Genomic DNA, 23,891 nt, shown 5'->3' with positions numbered 1-23,891 from the left:
AATCCGACCACGCCAGGCCCGCACTGCACATCCAGGCTGAGGCGATTGCTGGTCGCAGTATAACACCCGTGTGAGAGTATATACAGTTTAGGATATTCTCCAGCTTTCTATCGGCAGGTTCCTTTAGGGCGGCCGTATCAGGAGAGGGTAGTGCTACCGGTTTAGACAAGCGTGTGAGCGCTTTATCCACCCTAGGGGGTGTTTCCCAACGTGCCCTATCCTCTGGCGGGAAAGGGTACGATGCCAATAACCTTTTAGGAATTATCAGTTTTTTATCGGGGGAAACCCACGCCTCATCACACACTTCATTTAATTCCTCGGATACAGGAAAAACTACAGGCAGTTTTTTCTCACCAAACATAATACCCTTTTTAGTGGTACGTGTATTATCAGAGATATGCAATAAATTTTTCATTGCTTCAATCATGTAACGTGTGGCCCTAGTGGAAGTCACGTTTGTCTCCTCATCATCGACACTGGAGTCAGTATCCGTGTCTGTCATTTGAGGTAACGGGCGTTTTAAAGCCCCTGATGGCGTTTGAGACCCCTGGACAGGCACAAGCTGAGTAGCCGGCTGTCTCATGTCGTCAACTGTCTGTCGTAAAGAGCTGACACTGTCACGCAATTCCTTCCATAAGCTCATCCACTCAGGTGTCGACTCCCTAGGGGGTGACAACTCTATAATAGGCAATTGCTCCGCCTCCATCTCATTTTCCTCCTCAAACATGTCGACACAATCGTACCGACACACCGCACACACACAGGGAATGCTCTGATAGAGGACAGGACCCCACTAGCCCTTTGGGGAGACAGAGGGAGAGTATGCCAGCACACACCAGAGCGCTATATATAGACAGGAATACCACTATAAAATGTGCTTTTCCCTTTATAGCTGCTGTTAGTATTAAAAACTGCGCCAAATTAGTGCCCCCCTCTCTTTTTTACCCTTTTCTGTAGTGCAGGACTGCAGGGGAGAGTCAGGGAGACGTCCTTCCAGCGGAGCTGTGATGGAAAATGGCGCCCGTGTGCTGAGGAGATAGGCTCCGCCCCCTTCTCGGCGGCCTTTTCTCCCGCTTTTTTGGTGAGTTCTGGCAGGGGTTAAAATACATCCATATAGCCCTGGGGGTTATATGTGGTGTATTTATGCCAGCCAAGGTGTTTTACATTGCTGCTCAGGGCGCCCCCCCCTAGCGCCCTGCACCCTCAGTGACCGGAGTGTGAAGTGTGCCTGAGTAACAATGGCGCACAGCTGCAGTGCTGTGCGCTACCTTGTTGAAGACTGATGTCTTCTGCCGCCGATTTTTCCGGACCTCTTCTTGCTTCTGGCTCTGTAAGGGGGCCGGCGGCGCAGCTCTGGGACCGAGCTCCGAGGCTGGGCCTGTGTTCGGTCCCTCTGGAGCTAATGGTGTCCAGTAGCCTAAGAAGCCCAATCCACTCTGCACGCAGGTGAGTTCGCTTCTTCTCCCCTTAGTCCCTCGATGCAGTGAGCCTGTTGCCAGCAGGTCTCACTGAAAATAAAAAACCTAAACTTAAACTTTCACTAAGAAGCTCAGGAGAGCCCCTAGTGTGCACCCTTCTCGGCCGGGCACAAAAATCTAACTGAGGCTTGGAGGAGGGTCATAGGGGGAGGAGCCAGTGCACACCAGGTAGTCCTAAAGCTTTTACTTTTGTGCCCAGTCTCCTGCGGAGCCGCTATTCCCCATGGTCCTTACGGAGTTCCCAGCATCCACTAGGACGTCAGAGAAAATGGAGGAAACGACCCAAGTGAAACTCCTCCGCAGGAGCTGCTTTGGTTTCACACCACGACACAACCCTTCTCCAAATACGAGTGATAATGTTTCGCCGTGACCTCCTTCCTAGCCTTAAGGAGAGTGGGCATGACCTCCCCGGGAATACCCTTCCGGGCTAGGATCTGGCGTTCAACTTCCACGCCGTCAAACGCAGCCGCGTTAAGTCCAGAAACACGCAGGGCCCCTGCAGTAACAGGTCCACTCTTAGAGGAAGCGGCCAGGGATCTTCCACTAGTAATTCCTGAAGATCCGGATACCAGGCCCTCCGTGGCCAATCTGGAGCGACGAGTATTGCCTGAACCCTTGTTCGTCTTATGATCCTCAACACCTTTGGAATGAGAGGAAGCGGAGGGAACACATACACCGACTGAAACACCCATGGAGTTACCAGGGCGTCCACCGCACAGGCTTGGGGGTCCCTCGACATGGAACAATACTTCGGAAGCTTCTTGTTGAGGCGAGACGCCATCATGTCTATCAGAGGAATTCCCCAACGCCTTGTCACTTCTGCAAATACCTCTTGATGAAGAGCCCACTCTCCTGGATGGAGATCGTGTCTGCTGAGGAAGTCTGCTTCCCAGTTGTCCACGCCCGGGAGGAAGACTGCTGACAGAGCGCTCACGTGCTGTTCCGCCCAGCGGAGAATTCTGGTGGTTTCCGCCATTGCCGCCCTGCTCCTTGTTCCGCCTTGGCGGTTTACGTACGCCACCGCTGTTATGTTGTCTGACTGGATCAGGACAGGGAGACCCTGAAGAAGGTTCTTCGCTTGCAGGGGCCATTGTAAATGGCTCTTAACTCGAGAACATTTATGTGGAGACAAGATTCCTGGCTTGACCATTTTCCCTGGAAACTTCTTCCTTGCGTGACTGCGCCCCAGCCTCGGAGGCTTGCATCTGTGGTCAGCAGGACCCAGTCCTGGATTCCGAATCGGCGTCCCTCTAGAAGGTGAGAGCCTTGCAGCCACCACAGGAGAGAAAACCTGGCCCTGGAAGATAGACTTATTTTCCGGTGCATGTGCAGGTGAGACCTGGACCATTTGTTCAGCAAATCCCACTGATACACCCGGGCATGAAACCTGCCAAACGGAATGGCTTCGTAAGCCGCAACCGTCTTCCCTAGTACTCGAGTGCATTGATGAATAGACACTCTTGCCGGTCTCAGAAGCTCCTTGACCATGGTCTGTATTTCCAGAGCTTTGTCCTCCGGAAGAAACACTCTCTGTAGCTCCGTGTCTAGGATCATGCCCAGGAAGGGCAGCCGAATTGTCGGGATCAACTGAGACTTTGGCAAATTTAGAATCCAACCGTGATGTCGCAGAATCGACAGGGAGAGTTCCACATTTCTTAGCAACTGTTCTTTTGATCTCGCCTTTATCAGGAGATCGTCCAAGTACGGGATAATTGTGAACCCTTGCTTGCGAAGGAGTACCATCATTTCCGCCATAACCTTGGTGAAAACTCTCGGGGCTGTGGAAACCCAAACGGCAACGTCTGAAATTGGTAATGACAATCCTGTACCGCAAATCTCAGGAAGGCCTGATGAGGAGGATATATCGGGACGTGTAAGTAGACATCCTTTATGTCTACTGACGCCATAAAATTCCCCCCTTCTAAGCTGGAGATCACAGCTCGAAGAGATTCCATCTTGAACTTGAAAGTTTTCAAGTATGGATTGAGGGATTTTAGGTTCAGAATCGGTCCGGCTTCGGCACAACAAAGAGGCTCGAACAGAACCCTTCCCCACGTTGGGACGGGGGAACTGGCACAACGACCCTCTGTTGACACAGCTTTTGTATCGCAGCACTTACTACTACTCTTTCTGGAAGATAAACTGGAAGGGCCGACTTGAAAAAGCGGCGGGGGGGCATCTCCTGAAACTCCAGTTTGTACCATGGGACACTATGTCTAAAACCCAAGGATCCAGGGCCGATTGAAACCAGACCTGACTGAAGAATCGGAGACGGCCCCCCACCGGCACGGACTCCCGCAGGGGTGCCCCAGCATCATGCGGTGGACATGGTAGAGGCGGGGGAGGACTTTTGGTCCTGGGCGCCTGACACTGCAGGCGACCTCTTTCCCCTTCCTCTACCCTTTGAAGCGAGGAAGGACGAACCCTTTCCTCTTTTGTATTTATTAGGCCGAAAGGACTGCATCTGCTGATGGGGCACCTTTTTCTGTTGTGTGGGAACATAAGGAAGAAAAGATGACTTACCCGCAGCAGCGGTAGACACCAGGTCAGCAAGGCCGTCACCAAACAAGACACTACCTTTAAAGGGGAGAGCTTCCATAGTTTTCTTGGAGTCGGCATCAGCATTCCATTGACGAATCCACAGCGCCCTCCTGGCCGAGACCACCATGGCATTGGCTCTTGATCCCAAGAGGCCAACATCCCTCGCCGCATCCTTTAGGTAATCTGCAGCGTCCTTGATATAACCAAGAGTCAAAAGAATGTTATCCTTATCAAGGGTATCCATATCAGAAGCCAAATTATCAGCCCACTTAGCAATAGCACTACTCACCCATACCGACGCCACAGCAGGTCTGAGCAATGCACCAGTATTAACGAAAATGGCTTCAATGTCGTCTCCAGCTTGCGATTCGCCGGATCCTTGAGAGCAGCCGTGTCAGGGGACGGAAGCGCCACCTTCTTGGTCAATCGGGATAGAGCCTTGTCGACATTGGGAGATGACTCCCATTTCTCCCTGTCATCAGAGGGTAAAGGATATGCCATAAAAATTATCTTGGGAATCTGCCACCTTTTGTCCGGCGACTCCCAAGCCTTTTCACAAAGAGCGTTTATTTCATGAGAGGGGAGAAACTTCACCTCAGGCTATTTCCCTTTAAATAAGCAAACCCTTATGTCTGGAACAGCAGGTTCCTCAGAGATATGTAAAACATCTTTAGTAGCCACAATCATATACTGAATACTCCTAACTACCCTTGGGTGTAAAGTAGCCTCATTGAAATCGACATCGGAATCAGAGTCCGTGTCGGTATCTGTATCTACCATCTGGGTAAATGAATGTTTCTGTGACCCTAAGGGTACCTGAGACAAAGCGTCCTCCATGGGTTTCCTCCATGTTTGTGTCTGAGAATAAGATTTATCCAGCTTCTTAGACAATAAAGCCACATTTGCATTCAGTGTACTCAACATATTCACCCAATCAGCAGTCGGCTGTGCCGACAGTCATTCCCAAATCCTTTTCTGCGCCCCCAGTAACTTCCTCCGGGGAGGAACACTCAGCCTCAGACATGTCGACACGTAGTACCGACACACCCACACTCACACCGGCCAAAACAAGGGGACAGACCCACAGGGAAGCCTGCAGAGAGAAACACAGAGGGAGTATGCCAGCTCACACCCCAGCGCCCATATACTACAAAGCAATAATATATGTGGTTAGCGCTGCCATATAACAATAAAAAGCACAAAATTGAATGTGCCCGCCCCCCCCGTTTTGCTCCCGTTATTTGGAAGGAGCTTGGAGGTCCGGGCCAGCGTCTCTGCAGCAGCTGTGGAGAGAGAAAATGGAGCTGGTGAGCTGTGCGGCTAAGCCCCGCCCATTCCCGGCGCACTGTAGTCCCGCTCAAATTTGAAATTTTTATACTGGCGGGGGTATTGTATAGTCTTCTGCAGTCACTGAAGTCTTCTGTTCTTCTAATACTCAGCTGGCTTCTTTCTGCTGGCTTCTGTGAGGGGGGTGACGGCGCGGCTCCGGGAACAAGCAGCTAAGTGATCGAACCCTCTGGAGCTAATGGTATCCAGTAGCATAAGAAGCAGATCCCTTAACTAAGAAGAAGTAGGTCTGACTTCTCTCCCCTCAGTCCCACGATACAGGGTGCCTGTAGCCAGCAGGTCTCCCTGAAAATAAAAAAGCCTAACATAAGTCTTTTCCAGAGAAACTCAGGAGAGCTCCCCTCGTGTGTGTCCAGTTTCTCCTGGGCACAGAGTCTAACTGAGGTCTGGGGGAGGGGCATAGAGGGAGGAGCCAGTTCACACCCAGTAAAAGTCTTTTTAGTGTGCCCATGTCTCCTGCGGATCCCGTCTATACCCCATGGTCCTTTTGGAGTCCCCAGCATCCTCTAGGACGTAAGAGAAACAGGGATAGTTTATTAAAAACAAAAAAACAAAACAAAAAACACGGCCAATGAGGCATAGAGGGGCAAGAGCCTGAGCTTTTCCAGTAAATGTAAAACTCCCAGGCTCCTTGCACCCAAACTCTATACCCCATGACAATCCAGTGACCCCCGATGGATGATCAGAGAAGAGCAAGTGAGGAGGAGGAGGAGAGCAGTGAGGTTATAAGGAGGATGACACCTTCTATCCAGTACCCTCTGCCTCCTAGTGGTAAAAGGCCACCCCAAGCCACTATCCAATGTTTTGAAACCTCAAGTTGCTGCACATTCTGCTATGAAGCACATTGCAAGCTCAAATGGTATCAGTAGTGCCCAGCTGCGCCCTAGCACATGCAGGAACGCAGAAACGAGATAAAGAACATATTAAATACACACCTTCCAGTGCTATTGAAAGGACAGAGTTTTCCACCAGCCAGTCCAGAAGCCGGTCCGTGTCTATGGCATTCTTCACAGACTTCGATAAAGTGCTATCTTCTATTAATTTGGTTACCTTGGGAAGAACAGAATCATTCAAGAGGAGGAACCTTCTGTTTCTATTGCGGTAGCAAGGATCTAATACAACGTTCCAATCTGACCATTAGTCTTTATCTGCTTCCAGTAGACTCTGGAGTAACTTCAGACAACCGCTACTAGAGACACTGAAGCAGAATAGAACCCAAACCAGATCATATACATGACACAGATCATTGGTGGTCATTCCGAGTTGATCGCTAGCTGCATTTGTTCGCAGCGATCAGGCAAAAAAACGGCACTTCTGCGCATGCGGCGCAGTGCGCACGCGCGATGTACTATTGCAACGGCCGATGTAGTTTCACACAAGGTCTAGCGAAGCTTTTCAGTCGCAAGGCTGGCCGCAGAGTGATTGACATGAAGTTGGCGTTTCTGGGCGTCAAATGACTGTTTGCAGGGAGTGATCGTAAAAACGCAGGCGTGGCAGAAAAAACGCAGGCATGGCTGGGCGAACGCAGGGTGTGTTTGTGACGTCAAAACAGGAACTGAACAGTCTGAAGTGATCGCAAGCGCTGAGTAGGTATTGAGCTGCTCTGAAACTGCACAAAAAAATTATTCCGCCGCTCTGCGATCCTTTCGTTCGCACTTCTGCTAAGCTAAAATACACTCCCAGTGGGAGGCGGCATAGCATTTGCACGGCTGCTAAAAACTGCTAGCGAGCGAACAACTCGGAATGACCACCATTATCTGTATTGTGTATAAGAGAGAGCAGATCTGGCTGGAAATGCTCTTCACTATGCAGTGCCTAATGGTTTCCCCCATACGCTATAACGCATACCCCCCACACAATAAAGCAAGCCCAACCCCGTTGGAGGCGACTTACTTCTTTAAGAGAATTCATTTTTGCGCTGAAGTGAGGAGATTTGAGCATTCGGAGTAAGATGTCCAGCCTGAGGTCATCCACAGCATTCACAAGGTCCGGCTGGAAACGCATGCAGAGCAGCTTAATGGCCGACAGCAGTTCTGGTATACTGACCAACCTCTGGAAGACAGACAGCCGTTATAGCGCACAAGGACGTAAGAACGGGGATATGGAGAGGTTTCAGCTACTCCTGTGCAAATAAACAGCAGCTTCTCTGTGAGTAATATCTGGGAAATGCCAAGAAGTCACAGGGCAGTTTCTCAGAGAAGCGTTTTATACATAATGCCTGACGGATTGTGCCACATATTCTCCTGCATAAAGTTACTAGGGAATAACACCCCTTTCATACTGCCGCAATAACCTGTGTTATTGCCAAGTCGCGGCTCAGTCTCAAATGGGCAAGGAAAAAATAAGAATTTACTTACCGATAATTCTATTTCTCATAGTCCGTAGTGGATGCTGGGGACTCCGAAAGGACCATGGGGAATAGCGGCTCCGCAGGAGACTGGGCACAAAGTAAAAGCTTTAGGACTAGCTGGTGTGCACTGGCTCCTCCCCCTATGACCCTCCTCCAAGCCTCAGTTAGGATACTGTGCCCGGACGAGCGTACACAATAAGGAAGGATTTTGAATCCCGGGTAAGACTCATTACCAGCCACACCAATCACACCGTACAACTTGTGATCTGAACCCAGTTAACAGCATGATAACAGAAGGAGCCTCTGAAAAGATGGCTCACAACAACAATAACCCGATTTTTGTAACAATAACTATGTACAAGTAATGCAGACAATCCGCACTTGGGATGGGCGCCCAGCATCCACTACGGACTATGAGAAATAGAATTATCGGTAAGTAAATTCTTATTTTCTCTAACGTCCTAGTGGATGCTGGGGACTCCGAAAGGACCATGGGGATTATACCAAAGCTCCCAAACGGGCGGGAGAGTGCGGATGACTCTGCAGCACCGAATGAGAGAACTCCAGGTCCTCCTCAGCCAGGGTATCAAATTTGTAGAATTTAGCAAACGTGTTTGCCCCTGACCAAGTAGCTGCTCGGCAAAGTTGTAAAGCCGAGACCCCTCGGGCAGCCGCCCAAGATGAGCCCACTTTCCGTGTGGAATGGGCTTTTACAGATTTTAGCTGTGGCAGGCCTGCCACAGAATGTGCAAGCTGAATTGTACTACAAATCCAACGAGCAATCGTCTGCTTAGAAGCAGGAGCACCCAGCTTGTTGGGTGCATACAGGATAAACAGCGAGTCAGATTTTCTGACTCCAGCCGTCCTGGAAACATATATTTTCAGGGCCCTGACTACGTCCAGCAACTTGGAATCCGCCAAGTCCCTAGTAGCCGCAGGCACCACGATAGGTTGGTTTAAGTGAAATGCTGAAACCACCTTAGGGAGAAATTGAGGACGAGTCCTCAATTCTGCCCTGTCCGTATGAAAAATTAGGTAAGGGCTTTTATAGGATAAAGCCGCCAATTCTGAGACACGCCTGGCTGAAGCCAGGGCTAACAGCATTACCACTTTCCAAGTGAGATATTTCAAGTCCACAGTGGTGAGTGGTTCAAACCAATGTGATTTTAGGAATCCCAACACTACATTGAGATCCCAAGGTGCCACTGGAGGCACAAAAGGAGGCTGTATATGCAGTACTCCCTTGACAAACGTCTGAACTTCAGGTACAGAAGCTAGTTCTTTTTGGAAGAATATCGACAGGGCCGAAATTTGAACCTTAATGGACCCTAATTTGAGGCCCATAGACAGTCCTGTTTGCAGGAAATGCAGGAATCGACCCAGTTGAAATTCCTCCGTAGGGGCCTTCCTGGCCTCGCACCACGCAACATATTTACGCCAAATACGGTGATAATGTTGTACGGTTACATCCTTCCTGGCTTTCACCAGGGTAGGGATGACTTCATCCGGAATGCCTTTTTCCTTCAGGATCCGGCGTTCAACCGCCATGCCGTCAAACGCAGCCGCGGTAAGTCTTGGAACAGACATGGTCCCTGCTGGAGCAGGTCCTGTCTTAGAGGTAGAGGCCACGGGTCTTTCGTGAGCATCTCTTGAATTTCCGGGTACCAAGTCCTTCTTGGCCAATCCGGAGCCACGAATATAGTGCTTACTCCTCTCCATCTTATCAATCTCAGTACCTTGGGTATGAGAGGCAGAGGAGGGAACACATACACTGACTGGTACACCCACAGTGTTACCAGAGCGTCTACAGCTATTGCCTGAGGGTCCCTTGACCTGGCGCAATACCTGTCGAGTTTTTTCCCAACGGTTTATAATCATGTGGAAGACTTCTGGGTGAAGTCCCCACTCTCCCGGGTGGAGGTCGTGCTGAGGAAGTCTGCTTCCCAGTTGTCCACTCCCGGAATGAATACTGCTGACAGTGCTATCCCATGATTTTCCGCCCAGCGAAGAATCCTTGCAGCTTCTGTCATTGCCCTTCTGCTTCTTGTGCCACCCTGTCTGTTTACGTGGGTGACTGCCGTGATGTTGTCCGACTGGATCAACACCGGCTGTCCTTGAAGCAGAGGTCTTGCTAAGCTTAGAGCATTGTAAATGTCCCTTAGCTTCAGGATATTTATGTGAAGTGATGTCTCCAGGCTTGACCATAAGTCCTGGATATTCCTTCCCTGTGTGACTGCTCCCCAGCCTCGCAGGCTGGCATCCGTGGTTACCAGGACCCAGTCCTGAATGCCGAATCTGCGGCCCTCTAGAAGATGAGCACTCTGCAACCACCACAGGAGGGACACCCTTGTCCTTGGTGACAGGGTTATCCGCTGATGCATCTGAAGATGCGACCCGGACCATTTGTCCAGCAGGTCCCACTGGAAAGTTCTTGCGAGGACTCTGCCGAATGGGATTGCTTCGTAGGAAGCCACCATTTTACCCAGAACCCTTGTGCATTGATGCACTGAGACTTGGCTCGGTTTGAGGAGGTTCCTGACTACCTCGGATAACTCCCTGGCTTTCTCCTCCGGGAGAAACACCTTTTTCTGGACTGTGTCCAGGATCATCCCTAGGAACAGAAGACACGTCGTCGGAACCAGCTGCGATTTTGGAATATTGAGAATCCAATCGTGCTGCCGCAACACTACCTGAGATAGTGCTACACCGACCTCCAACTGTTCCCTGGATCTTACCCTTATCAGGGAATCGTCCAAGTAAGGGATAACTAAAATTCCCTTCCTTCGAAGGAATATCATCATTTCGGCCATTACCTTGGTAAAGACCCTGGGTGCCGTGGACCATCCCTACGGCAGCGTCTGAACTGATAGTGACAGTTCTGTACCATAAACCTGAGGTACCCTTGGTGAGAAGGGTAAATTTTGACATGAAGGTAAGCATCCTTGATGTCCCGAGACATCATGTAGTCCCCTTCTTCCAGGTTCGCAATCACTGCTCTGAGTGACTCAATCTTGAATTTGAGCCTCTGTATGTAAGTGTTCAAAGATTTTAGATTTTAGAATCGGTCTCACAATAGCGTGGAATAATACCCCGTTCCCTGTTGCAGGAGGGGTACCTTGATTATCACCTGCTGGGAATACAGCTTGTGAATGGCTTCCAAAACTGCCTCCCTGTCAGAGGGAGACGTCGGTAAAGTCGACTTTTGGAAACGGCGAGGGGGAGACGTCTCGAATTCCAATATGTACCCCTGAGATATTACCTGAAGGATCCAGGGGTCTACTTGCGAGTGAGCCCACTGCGCACTGAAATTAATTGAGAACGGGCCCCCACCGTGCCTGAGCTTGTAAAGCCCTAGCGTCATACTGAGGGCTTGGCAGAGGCGGGAAAGGGTTTCTGTTCCTGGGAACTGGCTGATCTCTGCAGCCTTTTTCCTCTCCCTCTGTCACGAGCAGAAAAGAGGAACCTTTTGTCCGCTTGCCAACAAAGGACTGCGCCTGATAATACGGCGTCTTATTTTGAGAGGCGACCTGGGGTACAAACGTGGATTTCCCAGCTGTTGCCGTGGCCACCAGGTCTAAAAGACCGACCCCAAATGTCCCCTTTCAAAGGCAATACTTCCAAATGCCGTTTGGAATCCGCATCACCTGACCATTTTACTGGTAGAATTGGACAACGCACTTATACTTGATGCCAGTCGGCAGTTATTCCGCTGTGCATCATGCATATATAGAAATGCATCTTTTAAATGCTCTATAGGCAATAATATACTATCCTTATCTAGGATATCAATATTTCCAGTCAGGGAATCCGACCAAGCCAACCCAGCACTGCACCTCCAGGCTGAGGCGATAGCTGGTCGCAGTATAACACCAGTATGTGTGTAAATATCTTTTTTTTTGGATACCCTCCTGCTTTCTATCAGCAGGATCCTTAAGGGCGGCCATCTCATGAGAGGGTAGAGCCCTTGTTCTTACAAGCGTGTGAGCGCCTTATCCCCCCTAGGGGGTGTTTCCCAATGCATCCTAACCTCTGGCGGGAAAGGGTATGCAGCCAATACTTTTTAAGAAATTATTAATTGTTATCGGGGGGAAACCCACGTTTTATTTCTCAGATTCAGGAAAACTACAGGTAGTTTTTCCCTCACCGAACATAATACCCCTTTTTTTTTTGGTGGTACTCGTATTATGAGAAATGTATAAAACATTTTCCATTGTCTCAATCATGTAACGTGTGGCCCTACTGGAAATCGCGGTTGTCTCTTCACCGTCGACACAGGAGTCAGTATCCGTGTCGGCGTCTGTATCTGCCATCTGCCTGACGGCCTATGAGACGTCTGGACAGGCACAAGCTGAGTAGCCGGCTGTCTCATGTCAACCACTGTTTTTTTATATAGAGCTGACACTGTCACGTAATTTTCAATAGTACATCCACTCAGGTGTCGACCCCCTAGGGGGTGACATCACTGTTACAGACACTCTGCTCCGTCTCCACATCATTTTTCTCCTCATACATGTCGACACAAACGTACCGACACACAGCACACACACAGGGAATGCTCTGATAGAGGACAGGACCCACTTAGCCCTTGGGGAGACAGAGGGAGAGTTTGCCAGCACACACCAGAGCGCTATATATGTATAGGGACAACCTTACAATAAGTGTCTATCCCTTATAGCTGCTTATATCTGTTATTTTGCCAAATAAGTGCCCCCCTCTCTTTTTTACCCTGTTTCTGTAGTTGCAGGATGCAGGGGAGATTCTGGGAGCCTTCCCACCAGCGGAGCTGTGTGGGAAAAATGGCGCTGTGTGCTGAGGAGATAGGCCCCGCCCCCTTCACGGCGGGCTCTTCTCCCGCTTTTTTCTGGAAAACTGGCAGGGGTTAAATACATCCATATAGCCCAGGAGCTATATGTGATGTATTTTTCGCCAACTAAGGTAAATTCATTGCTTCCCAGGACGCCCCCCCCCAGCGTCCTGCACCCTCAGTGACCGGACTGTGAAGTGTGCTGAGAGCAATGGCGCACAGCTGCAGTGCTGTGCGCTACCTTATGAAGACAGGAAAGTCTTCTGCCGCCGATTTATGGACCTCTTCTTGCTTCAGCATCTGTAAGGGGGCCGGCGGCGCGGCTCCGGGACCCATCCATGGCTGGGCCTGTGATCGTCCCTCTGGAGCTAATGTCCAGTAGCCTAAGAAACCCAATCCACTCTGCACGCAGGTGAGTTTGTTTCTCTCCCCTAAGTCCCTCGATGCAGTGAGCCCGTTGCCAGCAGGTCTCACTGAAAATAAAAAACCTATTTAAAACTTTTACTCTAAGCAGCTCAGGAGAGCCACCTAGATTGCACTCTTCTCGTTCGGGCACAAAATCTTAACTGAGGCTTGGAGGAGGGTCATAGGGGGAGGAGCCAGTGCACACCAGCTAGTCCTAAAGCTTTTACTTTGTGCCCAGTCTCCTGCGGAGCCGCTATTCCCCATGGTCCTTTCGGAGTCCCCAGCATCCACTAGGACGTTAGAGAAACAACCCGGTTCGGGTGACACGGCAATCCAACCTGGGAAGCGACCAGGGTCACTGTGAATGATCAAACACGGGTCGCGAAGACCCGTGTCATGCCGCGTACCAATGGATTTGTTGCCTGCAGATTACATAATCGCCAAGCGTCTATTGTAAAGCCGGAAAGACCCGGGTTACGGAAAACCTGGATCTTGTATGACCGGCAGGACCTTGGAATAACCAGGGTCCAGCCACTGGTGTGAAAAGGGTCTGAGCTGGTTAGCATCTGGGTTGGACCAAAGGGAATACATAGCAATTACCGACAGGCGGTCTCCTGATTGCCTCCTGACCAAAGATGTCAGTCTGAAAGGGGTATTACACACTCCATAACCATTGTTCCATTGAGGCGCTCTCTAAAACGTAACTATAAGCTGAAACAGGAAGCTCTGATCTAGAGTGGTACTGACCTAGGAGGGATTGGCCACCACTCTGGCCAGAGAGCCAAGGTAGCCTGTCCATGATCAGCGAGCACTGGGTATAGTGTGAGCCACACTTTCTGTGCTGGACAAGTGTTAGGATAGTGGAGACGATATGCACCTGAGACATTACACTGGTTGGTGCACAGTCTCTTCTAGGTGTGGAAGTGTACTATTTGTGGACCCTTGCCTTCCATTTGTTCTCCTCCTTAACCATCTTTCTATAGGCTGACGTTACAAGCCACAGTGGCCCTAACCGTGCATCTCCTAATGTGAGGACATCAGACTATTACACAGGATAATATAAACCCCTCATTCTTACACTGCATTGTATCGTATTATCCTTGCAGACCTCTACATGTCATTGGACAGACATATTGCTGGGAAGTATGAGTTAAGACTTTGGGCTAGGTGCTTTGTATTACTTTCCCATTGTTACGTTCATTGTTTATATGTTTGGTTCATCTGGAATGAGAATGTATAAGTATTCCTAATAGGCCACCCTCCAACCAGCTAGTGTAGACGGGGGACACCAGCAGAGGAAGCTGGAGGTTTTCATGTCATGTATCAGGCAGTGTTCTCCCCATGCTATATTTTCGCTGCCACCCAGCACTGTGATGCAGCTGAAAGTCGTGCGGTACTGACGGAAACATCACTGCAGTGCGGCTTATTGTCTGCCTCTCAGTGTAGCTCACTGCTCGGAGCTGCTACTGCCGCAAAAATAAGATTTTACTCACCGGTAAATCTATTTCTCGTAGTCCGTAGTAGATGCTGGGAACTCCATGGGGATTAGCGGCTCCGCAGGAGACTGGGCACAACTAAAAGAAAGCTTTTAGACTACCTGGTGTGCACTGGCTCCTCCCACTATGACCCTCCTCAAGCCTCAGCTAGGATACTGTGCCCGGAAGAGCTGACACAATAAGGAAGGATTTTGAATCCCGGGTAAGACTCATACCAGCCACACCAATCACACCGTATAACTTGTGATACTATACCCAGTTAACAGTATGAAATATAACTGAGCCTCTCAACAGATGGCTCAACAATAACCCTTAGTTAGGCAATAACTACATACAAGTATTGCAGACAATCCGCACTTGGGATGGGCGCCCAGCATCCACTACGGACTACGAGAAATAGATTTACCGGTGAGTAAAATCTTATTTTCTCTGACGTCCTAGTGGATGCTGGGAACTCCGTAAGGACCATGGGGATTATACCAAAGCTCCCAAACGGGCGGGAGCGTGCGGATGACTCTGCAGCACCGAATGAGAGAACTCAAGGTCCTCCTCAGCCAGGGTATCAAATTTGTAGAATTTTGCAAACGTGTTTGCCCCTGACCAAGTTGCAGCTCGGCAAAGTTATAAAGCCGAGACCCCTCGGGCAGCCGCCCAAGATGAGCCCACTTTCCTCGTGGAATGGGCTTTAACTGATTTAGGATGCGGCAATCCAGCCGCAGAATGCTCCAGCTGAATTGTGCTACAAATTCAGCGAGCAATAGTCTGCTTAGAAGCAGGAGCACCTATTTTGTTGGGTGCCTACAGGATAAAAAGCGAGTCAGTTTTCCTGACTCCAGCAGTCCTGGAAATATAAATTTTTAAGGCCCTGACTACGTCCAGTAACGTGGAATCTTCCAAGTCCCTAGTAGCCGCAGGCACTACAATAGGTTGGTTTAAGTGAAAAGCTGATACCACCTTAGGGAGAAACTGGGGACGAGTCCTCAATTCTGCCCTATCCATATACAAAATCAGATAAGGGCTTTTACATGACAAAGCCGCCAATTCTGACACACGCCTGGCCGAAGCCAAGGCCAATAACATGACCACTTTCCACGTGAGATATTTCAAATCCACAGTTTTAAGTGGCTCAAACCAATGTGATTTTAGGAAACTCAACACCACGTTTGAGATCCCAAGGTGCCACAGGAGGCACAAAAGGGGGCTGAATATGTAGCACTCCCTTTACAAATGTCTGAACTCCAGGCAGTGAAGCCAGTTCTTTCTGGAAGAAAATCGACAGAACCGAAATCTGGACTTTAATGGAACCCAAATTTAGGCCCATAGTCACTCCTGACTGTAGGAAGTGCAGAAAACGACCCAGCTGAAAATCCTCTGTTGGGGCCTTCCTGGCCTCACACCACGCAACATATTTTCGCCAAATACGGTGATAATGGTTTGCGGTCACTTGTTTCCTGGCTTTTATCAGCGTAGGAATGACTTCCTCCGGAATGCCTTTTTTCTTTAGGATCCGGAATTCAACCGCCATGCCGTCAAACGCAGCCGCGGTAAGTCTTGGAACAGACAGGGCCCCTGCTGTAGCAGATCCTGTCTGAGCGGTAGAGGCCATGGGTCCTCTGATATCATTTCTTGAAGTTCTGGGTACCAAGCTCTTCTTGGCCCATCCGGACCCACGAGTATCGTTCTTACTCCTCGTTTTCTTATTATTCTCAGTACCTTTGGTATGAGAGGCAGAGGAGGGAATACATAAACCGACTGGTACACCCACGGTGTCACTAGAGCGTCCACAGCTATTGCCTGAGGGTCCCTTGACCTGGCGCAATATCTAGTTTTTTGTTTAGGCGGGACGCCATCATGTCCACCTGTGGCCTTTCCCAACGGTTTACCAACAGTTGGAAGACTTCTGGATGAAGTCCCCACTCTCCCGGGTGTAGGTCGTGTCTGCTGAGGAAGTCTGCTTCCCAGTTGTCCACTCCCGGAATGAACACTGCTGACAGTGCTAAGACGTGATTCTCCGCCCATCGGAGAATCCTTGTGGCTTCTGCCATCGCCATCTTGCTTCTTGTGCCGCCCTGTCGGTTTATAAGGGCGACTGCCGTGATGTTGTCTGATTGGATCAGTACCGGCTGGTTTTGAAGCAGAGGCCTTGCCAGACTTAGGGCATTGTAAATGGCCCTCAGTTCCAGAATATTTATGTGTAGGTACGACTCCTGACTTGACCAAAGTCCTTGGAAATTTCTTCCCTGTGTGACTGCCCCCCAGCCTCGAAGGCTGGCATCCGTGGTTACCAGGACCCAGTCCTGTATGCCGAATCTGCGGCCCTCTTGAAGATGAGCACTCTGCAGCCACCACAGTAGAGATACCCTGGTCCTTGGAGACAGGGTTATCAGCCGATGCATCTGAAGATGCGATCCCGACCACTTGTCCAAGAGGTCCCACTGAAAGGTGCTTGCATGGAACCTGCCGAATGGAATTTTGCTTCGTAAGAAGCTACCATTTTTCCCAGGACTCGTGTGCAGTGATGCACCGATACCTGTTTTGGTTTCAGGAGGTCTCTGACTAGAGATGACAGCTCCTTGGCTTTCTCTTGCGGGAGAAACACTTTTTTCTGTTCTGTGTCCAGAACCATTCCCAGGAACAGTAGGCGTGTGGTAGGAACCAGCTGTGACTTTGGAATGTATAGAATCCATCCGTGCTGTTGTAGCACTTCCCGAGATAGTGCTACTCCGACAAACAACTGCTCCTTGGACCTTGCCTTTATAAGGAGATCGTCCAAGTACGGGATAATTAAAACTCCCTTTTTTCGAAGGAGTATCATCATTTCTGCCATTACCTTGGTAAAGACCCTCGGTGCCGTGGACAGTCCAAACGGCAGTGTTTGGAATTGGTAATGGCAATCCTGTACCCCAAATCTGAGGTACTCCTGGTGAGGATGGTAAATGGGGACATGTAGGTAAGCATCCTTGATGTCCAGGGATACCATGTAATCCCCCTCCTCCAGGCTTGCAATAATCGCCCTGAGCGATTCCATCTTGAACTTGAATTTTTTTATGTATGTGTTCAAGGATTTCAAATTTAAAATGGGTCTCACCGAACCGTCCGGTTTCGGTACCACAAACAGTGTGGAATAGTAACCCCGTCCTCGTTGAAGTAGGGGCACCTTGACTATCACCTGCTGGGAATACAGCTTGTGAATTGCCTCTAGCACAGCCTCCCTGCCTGAGGGAGTTGTCGGCAAGGCAGATTTGAGGAAACGGCGGGGGGGAGACACCTCAAATTCCAGCTTGTACCCCTGAGATACTACTTGAAGGATCCAGGGATCCACCTGTGAGCGATCCCACTGATCGCTGAAATTTTTGAGGCGGCCCCCCACCGTACCTGGCTACGCCTGTGGAGCCCCCGCGTCATGCGGTGGACTCAGAAGAAGCGGGGGAAGAATTTTGATTCTGGGAACTGGCTGACTGGTGCAGCTTTTTCCCTCTTCCCTCGTCTCTGTGCAGAAAGGAAGCGCCTTTGATAATACAGTGCTTTCTTAGGCTGTGAAAAAAGTAACCTGAGGTAAAAAAATTTCTTCCCAGCTGTTGCTGTGGATACGAGGTCCCAGAGACCATCCCCAAACAATTCCTCACCCTTATAAGGCTCTATGTGCCTTTTAAAGTCAGCATCACCTGTCCAGTGTCGGGTCTCTAATACCCTCCTGACAGAATGGACATTGCATTAATTCTGGATGCCAGCCGGCAAAATATCCCTCTGTGCATCCCTCATATATAAGACGACGTCTTATGTTCGCAAAATAGTATCCCTGTTTGACAGGGTTACAGACCACGCTGCAGCAGCACTATCTGCAGGTCTCAGTCTAGTACCTGAGTGTGTAAATACAGACTTCAGGATAGCCTCCTGCTTTTTATCAGCAGGTACCTTCAAAGTGGCCGTATCCTAAGACGGCAGTGCCACCTTTTTTGACAAACGTGTGAGCGCCTTATCCACCCTAGGGGATATCTCCCAGGGTAACTTATCCTCTGGCGGGAAAGGGTACGCCATCAGTAACTTTTTAGAAATTACCAGTTTTTTATCGGGGGAACCCACGCTTTTTCACACTTCATTCACTCATTTGATGGGGGAACAAAACACTGCCTGCTTTTTCTCCCCAAACATAAAACCCTTTTTTAGTGGTATTTGGGTTAATGTCAGAAATGTGTAACACATTTTTTATTGCCGGGATCATGTAACGGATGTTCCTAGTGGATTGTGTATATGTCTCAACCTCGTCGACACTGGAGTCAGACTCCGTGTCGACATCTGTGTCTGCCATCTGAGGGAGCGGGCGTTATTGAGCCCCTGATGGCCTTTGAGACGCCTGGGCAGGCGCGGGCTGAGAAGCCGGCTGTCCCATAGCTGTTACGTCATCCAGCCTTTTATGTAAGGAGTTGACACTGTCGGTTTATACCTTCCACCTATCCATCCACTCTGGTGTCGGCCCCACAGGGGGCGACATCACATTTATCGGCATCTGCTCTGCCATCACATAAGCCTCCTCATCAAACGTGTCGACACAGCCGTACCGACACACCGCACACACACAGGGAATGCTCTGACTGAGGACAGGACCCCACACAGCCCTTTGGGGAGACAGAGAGAGAGTATGCCAGCACACACCAGAGCGCTATATAATTTAGGGATTAACACTATATTGAGTGATTTTTTCCCAATAGCTGCTTGTATATACAATATTGCACCTAAACTTAGTGCCCCCCCTCTCTTTTTAACCCTTTGAGCCTGCAAACTACAGGGGAGCCTGGGGAGCTGTCTTCCAGCTGTACTGTGAAGAGAAAATGGCGCCAGTGTGCTGAGAAATAGCTCCGCCCCTTTTTGGCGGACTTTTCTCCCGCTTTTTTATGGATTCTGGCAGGGGTATTTATCACATATATAGCCTCTGGGGCTATATATTGTGATATATTTGCCAGCCAAGGTGTTTTTATTGCTGCTCAGGGCGCCCCCCCCCCCAGCGCCCTGCACCCTCAGTGACCGGAGTGTGAAGTGTGCATGAGGAGCAATGGCGCACAGCTGCAGTGCTGTGCGCTACCTTGGTGAAGACTGATGTCTTCTGCCGCCGATTTTCTGGACCTCTTCTTGCTTCTGGCTCTGTAAGGGGGACGGCGGCGCGGCTCCGGGAACGAACACCAAGGCCAGTTCCATGCGGTGGATCCCTCTGGAGCTAATGGTGTCCAGTAGCCTAAGAAGCCCAAGCTAGCTGCAAGCAGGTAGGTTCGCTTCTTCTCCCCTTAGTCCCTCGATGCAGTGAGCCTGTTGCCAGCAGGTCTCACTGTAAAATAAAAAACCTAAAATAAACTTTCTTTCTAGGAGCTCAGGAGAGCCCCTAGTGTGCATCCAGCTCGGCCGGGCACAGAAATCTAACGGAGGCTTGGAGGAGGGTCATAGTGGGAGGAGCCAGTGCACACCAGGTAGTCTAAAAGCTTTCTTTTAGTTGTGCCCTGTCTCCTGCGGAGCCGCTAATCCCCATGGTCCTTACGGAGTTCCCAGCATCCACTAGGACGTCAGAGAAAAATAAGAATTTACTTACCGATAATTCTATTTCTCGTAGTCCGTAGTGGATGCTGGGGACTCCGTAAGGACCATGGGGAATAGCGGCTCCGCAGGAGACTGGGCACAAAAGCAAAGCTTTAGAACTACCTGGTGTGCACTGGCTCCTCCCCCTATGACCCTCCTCCAAGCCTCAGTTAGGATACTGTGCCCGGACGAGCGTACACAATAAGGAAGGATTTTGAATCCCGGGTAAGACTCATACCAGCCACACCAATCACACCGTATAACTCGTGATCTAAACCCAGTTAACAGCATGATAACAGAGGAGCCTCTAGAAAAGATGGCTCACTACAGCAATAACCCGATTTTTTGGTAACAATAACTATGTACCAGTATTGCAGACAATCCGCACTTGGGATGGGCGCCCAGCATCCACTACGGACTACGAGAAATAGAATTATCGGTAAGTAAATTCTTATTTTCTCTAACGTCCTAAGTGGATGCTGGGGACTCCGTAAGGACCATGGGGATTATACCAAAGCTCCCAAACGGGCGGGAGAGTGCGGATGACTCTGCAGCACCAAATGAGAGAACTCCAGGTCCTCCTCAGCCAGGGCATCAATTTTGTAGAATTTTACAAACGTATTTGCTCCTGACCAAGTAGCTGCTCGGCAAAGTTGTAAAGCCGAGACCCCTCGGGCAGCCGCCCAAGATGAGCCCACCTTCCTTGTGGAGTGGGCATTTACAGATTTTTGGCTGTGGCAGGCCTGCCACAGAATGTGCAAGCTGAATTGTACTACAAATCCAACGAGCAATAGTCTGCTTAGAACCAGGAGCACCCAGCTTGTTGGGTGCATACAGGATAAACAGCGAGTCAGATTTTCTGACTCCAGCCGTCCTGGAAACATATATTTTCAGGGCCCTGACAACGTCTAGCAACTTGGAGTCCTCCAAGTCCCTAGTAGCCGCAGGCACCACAATTGGTTGGTTCAGGTGAAACGCTGAAACCACCTTAGGGAGAAACTGAGGACGAGTCCTCAATTCCGCCCTGTCCGAATGGAAAATCAGATAAGGGCTTTTACAGGATAAAGCCGCCAATTCTGACACGCGCCTGGCCCAGGCCAGGGCCAACAGCATGACCACTTTCCATGTGAGATATTTTAACTCCACAGATTTAAGTGGTTCAAACCAATGTGACTTTTGGAACCCAAAAACTACATTGAGATCCCAAAGTGCCACTGGAGGCACAAAAGGAGGCTGTATATGCAGTACCCCTTTTCTGAACTTCAGGGACTGAAGCTAGTTCTTTTTGGAAGAAAATTGACAGGGCCGAAATTTGAATCTTAATGGACCCCAATTTCAGGCCCATAGACACTCCTGTTTGCAGGAAATGTAGGAATCGACCCAGTTGAATTTCCTCCGTCGGGCCTTACTGGCCTCGCACCACGCAACATATTTTCGCCAAATGCGGTGATAATGTTTTGCGGTTACATCCTTCCTGGCTTTGATCAGGATAGGGATGACTTCATCCGGAATGCCTGTTTTCCTTCAGGATCCGGCGTTCAGCCGCCATGCCGTCAAACACAGCCGCGGTAAGTCTTGGAACAGACAGGGTCCTTGCTGGAGCAGGTCCCTTCTTAGAGGTAGAGGCCACGGATCCTCCGTGAGCATCTCTTGAAGTTCCGGTTACCAAGTCCTTCTTGGCCAATCCGGAGCCACGAATATAGTGCTTACTCCTCTCCATCTTATCAATCTCAGTACCTTGGGTATGAGAGGCAGAGGAGGGAACACATACACTGACTGGTACACCCACGGTGTTACCAGAGCGTCTACAGCTATTGCCTGAGGGTCCCTTGACCTGGCGCAATACCTGTCGAGTTTTTCCCAACGGTTTATAATCATGTGGAAGACTTCTGGGTGAAGTCTCCACTCTCCCGGGTGGAGGTCGTGTCTGCTGAGGAAGTCTGCTTCCCAGTTGTCCACTCCCGGAATGAATACTGCTGACAGTGCTATCACATGATTTTCCGCCCAGCGAAGAATCCTTGCAGCTTCTGCCATTTTTTGCCCTCCTGCTTCTTGTGCCACCCTGTCTGTTTACGTGGGTGACTGCCGTGATGTTGTCCGACTGGATCAACACTGGCTGACCTTGAAGCAGAGGTCTTGCTAAGCTTAGAGCATTGTAAATGACCCTTAGCTTCAGGATATTTATGTGAAGTGATGTCTCCAGGCTTGACCATAAGCCCTGGAAATTCCTTCCGTGTGTGACTGCTCCCCAGTCTCGCAGGCTGGCATCCGTGGTCACCAGGACCCAGTCCTGAATGCCGAATCTGCGGCCCTCTAGAAGATGAGCACTCTGCAACCACCACAGGAGGGACACCCTTGTCCTTGGCGACAGGGTTATCCGCTGATGCATCTGAAGATGCGACCCGGACCATTTGTCCAGCAGGTCCCACTGGAAAGTTCTTGCGTGGAATCTGCCGAATGGGATTGCTTCGTAGGAAGCCACCATTTTACCCAGAACCCTTGTGCATTGATGCACTGAGAGTTGGCTCGGTTTTAGGAGGTTCCTGACTAGCTCGGATAACTCCCTGGCTTTCTCCTCCGGGAGAAACACCTTTTTCTGGACTGTGTCCAGGATCATCCCTAGGAACAGAAGACGAGTCGTCGGAACCAGCTGCGATTTTGGAATATTGAGAATCCAATCGTGCTGCCGCAACACTACCTGAGATAGTGCTACACCGACCTCCAACTGTTCCCTGGATCTTACCCTTATCAGGGAATCGTCCAAGTAAGGGATAACTAAAATTCCCTTCCTTCGAAGGAATATCATCATTTCGGCCATTACCTTGGTAAAGACCCGGGGTGCCTTGGACCATCCATACGGCAGCGTCTGAACTGATAGTGACAGTTCTGTACCATAAACCTGAGGTACCCTTGGTGAGAAGGGTAAATTGGGACATGAAGGTAAGCATCCTTGATGTCCCGAGACATCATGTAGTCCCCTTCTTCCAGGTTCGCAATCACTGCTCTGAGTGACTCAATCTTGAATTTGAACCTTTGTATGTAAGTGTTCAAAGATTTTAGATTTAGAATCGGTCTCACCGAGCCGTCCGGCTTCGGTACCACAACAGTGTGGAATAATACCCCGTTCCCTGTTGCAGGAGGGGTACCTTGATTATCACCTGCTGGGAATACAGCTTGTGAATGGCTTCCAAAACTGTCTCCCTGTCAGAAGGAGACATCGGTAAAGCCGACTTTAGGAAACGGCGAGGGGAAGACGTCTCGAATTCCAATTTGTACCCCTGAGATATCACCTGAAGGATCCAGGGGTCTACTTGCGAGTGAGCCCACTGCGCGCTGAAATTCATTGAGACGGGCCCCCCACCGTGCCTGATTCTGCTTGTAAAGCCCCAGCGTCATACTGAGGGCTTGGCAGAGGCGGGAGAGGGTTTCTGTTCCTGGGAACTGGCTGATTTCTGCAGCCTTTTTCCTCTCCCTCTGTCACGGGGCAGAAATGAGGAACCTTTTGCCCGCTTGTCCATGAAAAGACTGCGCCTGATAATACGGCATCTTCTCATGTTGAGAGGCGACCTGGGGTACACACGTGGATTTCCCAGCTGTTGCCGTGGCCACCAGGTCTGAAAGACCGACCCCAAATAACTCCTCCCCTTAATAAGGCAATACTTCCAAATGCCGTTTGGAATCCGCATCACCTGACCACTGTCGTGTCCATAACCCTCTACTGGTAGAAATGGACAACGCACTTAGACTTGATGCCAGTCGGCAAATATTCCGCTGTGCATCACGCATATATAGAAATGCATCTTTCAAATGCTCTATAGGCAATAATATACTGTCCCTATCTAGGGTATCAATATTTTCAGTCAGGGAATCCGACCACGCCAACCCAGCACTGCACATCCAGGCTG

General features: G+C 49.9%; 1 protein-coding gene across 2 annotated transcripts in view; it reads right to left on the bottom strand.

Moving 5' to 3' along the window:
* The window catches only part of USP24 (ubiquitin specific peptidase 24), a 233,216-nt gene that overhangs the window by 123,907 nt on the left and 85,418 nt on the right, over positions 1-23,891 (bottom strand). For both annotated transcript variants that reach the window (XM_063939298.1, XM_063939299.1), the window contains exons 10-11: positions 7,260-7,418; positions 6,302-6,416 (exon numbers count right to left, since the gene is read on the bottom strand). In XM_063939298.1, the coding sequence (XP_063795368.1) occupies positions 6,302-6,416; positions 7,260-7,418 (274 nt within the window). The remainder of the gene's footprint in view (positions 1-6,301; positions 6,417-7,259; positions 7,419-23,891) is intronic.

The sequence above is a fragment of the Pseudophryne corroboree genome, chromosome 9 (assembly GCF_028390025.1).
Source record: "Pseudophryne corroboree isolate aPseCor3 chromosome 9, aPseCor3.hap2, whole genome shotgun sequence".
Taxonomy (NCBI): domain Eukaryota; kingdom Metazoa; phylum Chordata; class Amphibia; order Anura; family Myobatrachidae; genus Pseudophryne; species Pseudophryne corroboree.
The sequence above is the reverse complement of the archived record's forward strand: the minus strand, read 5'-3'. Positions and strand labels throughout refer to the sequence as shown.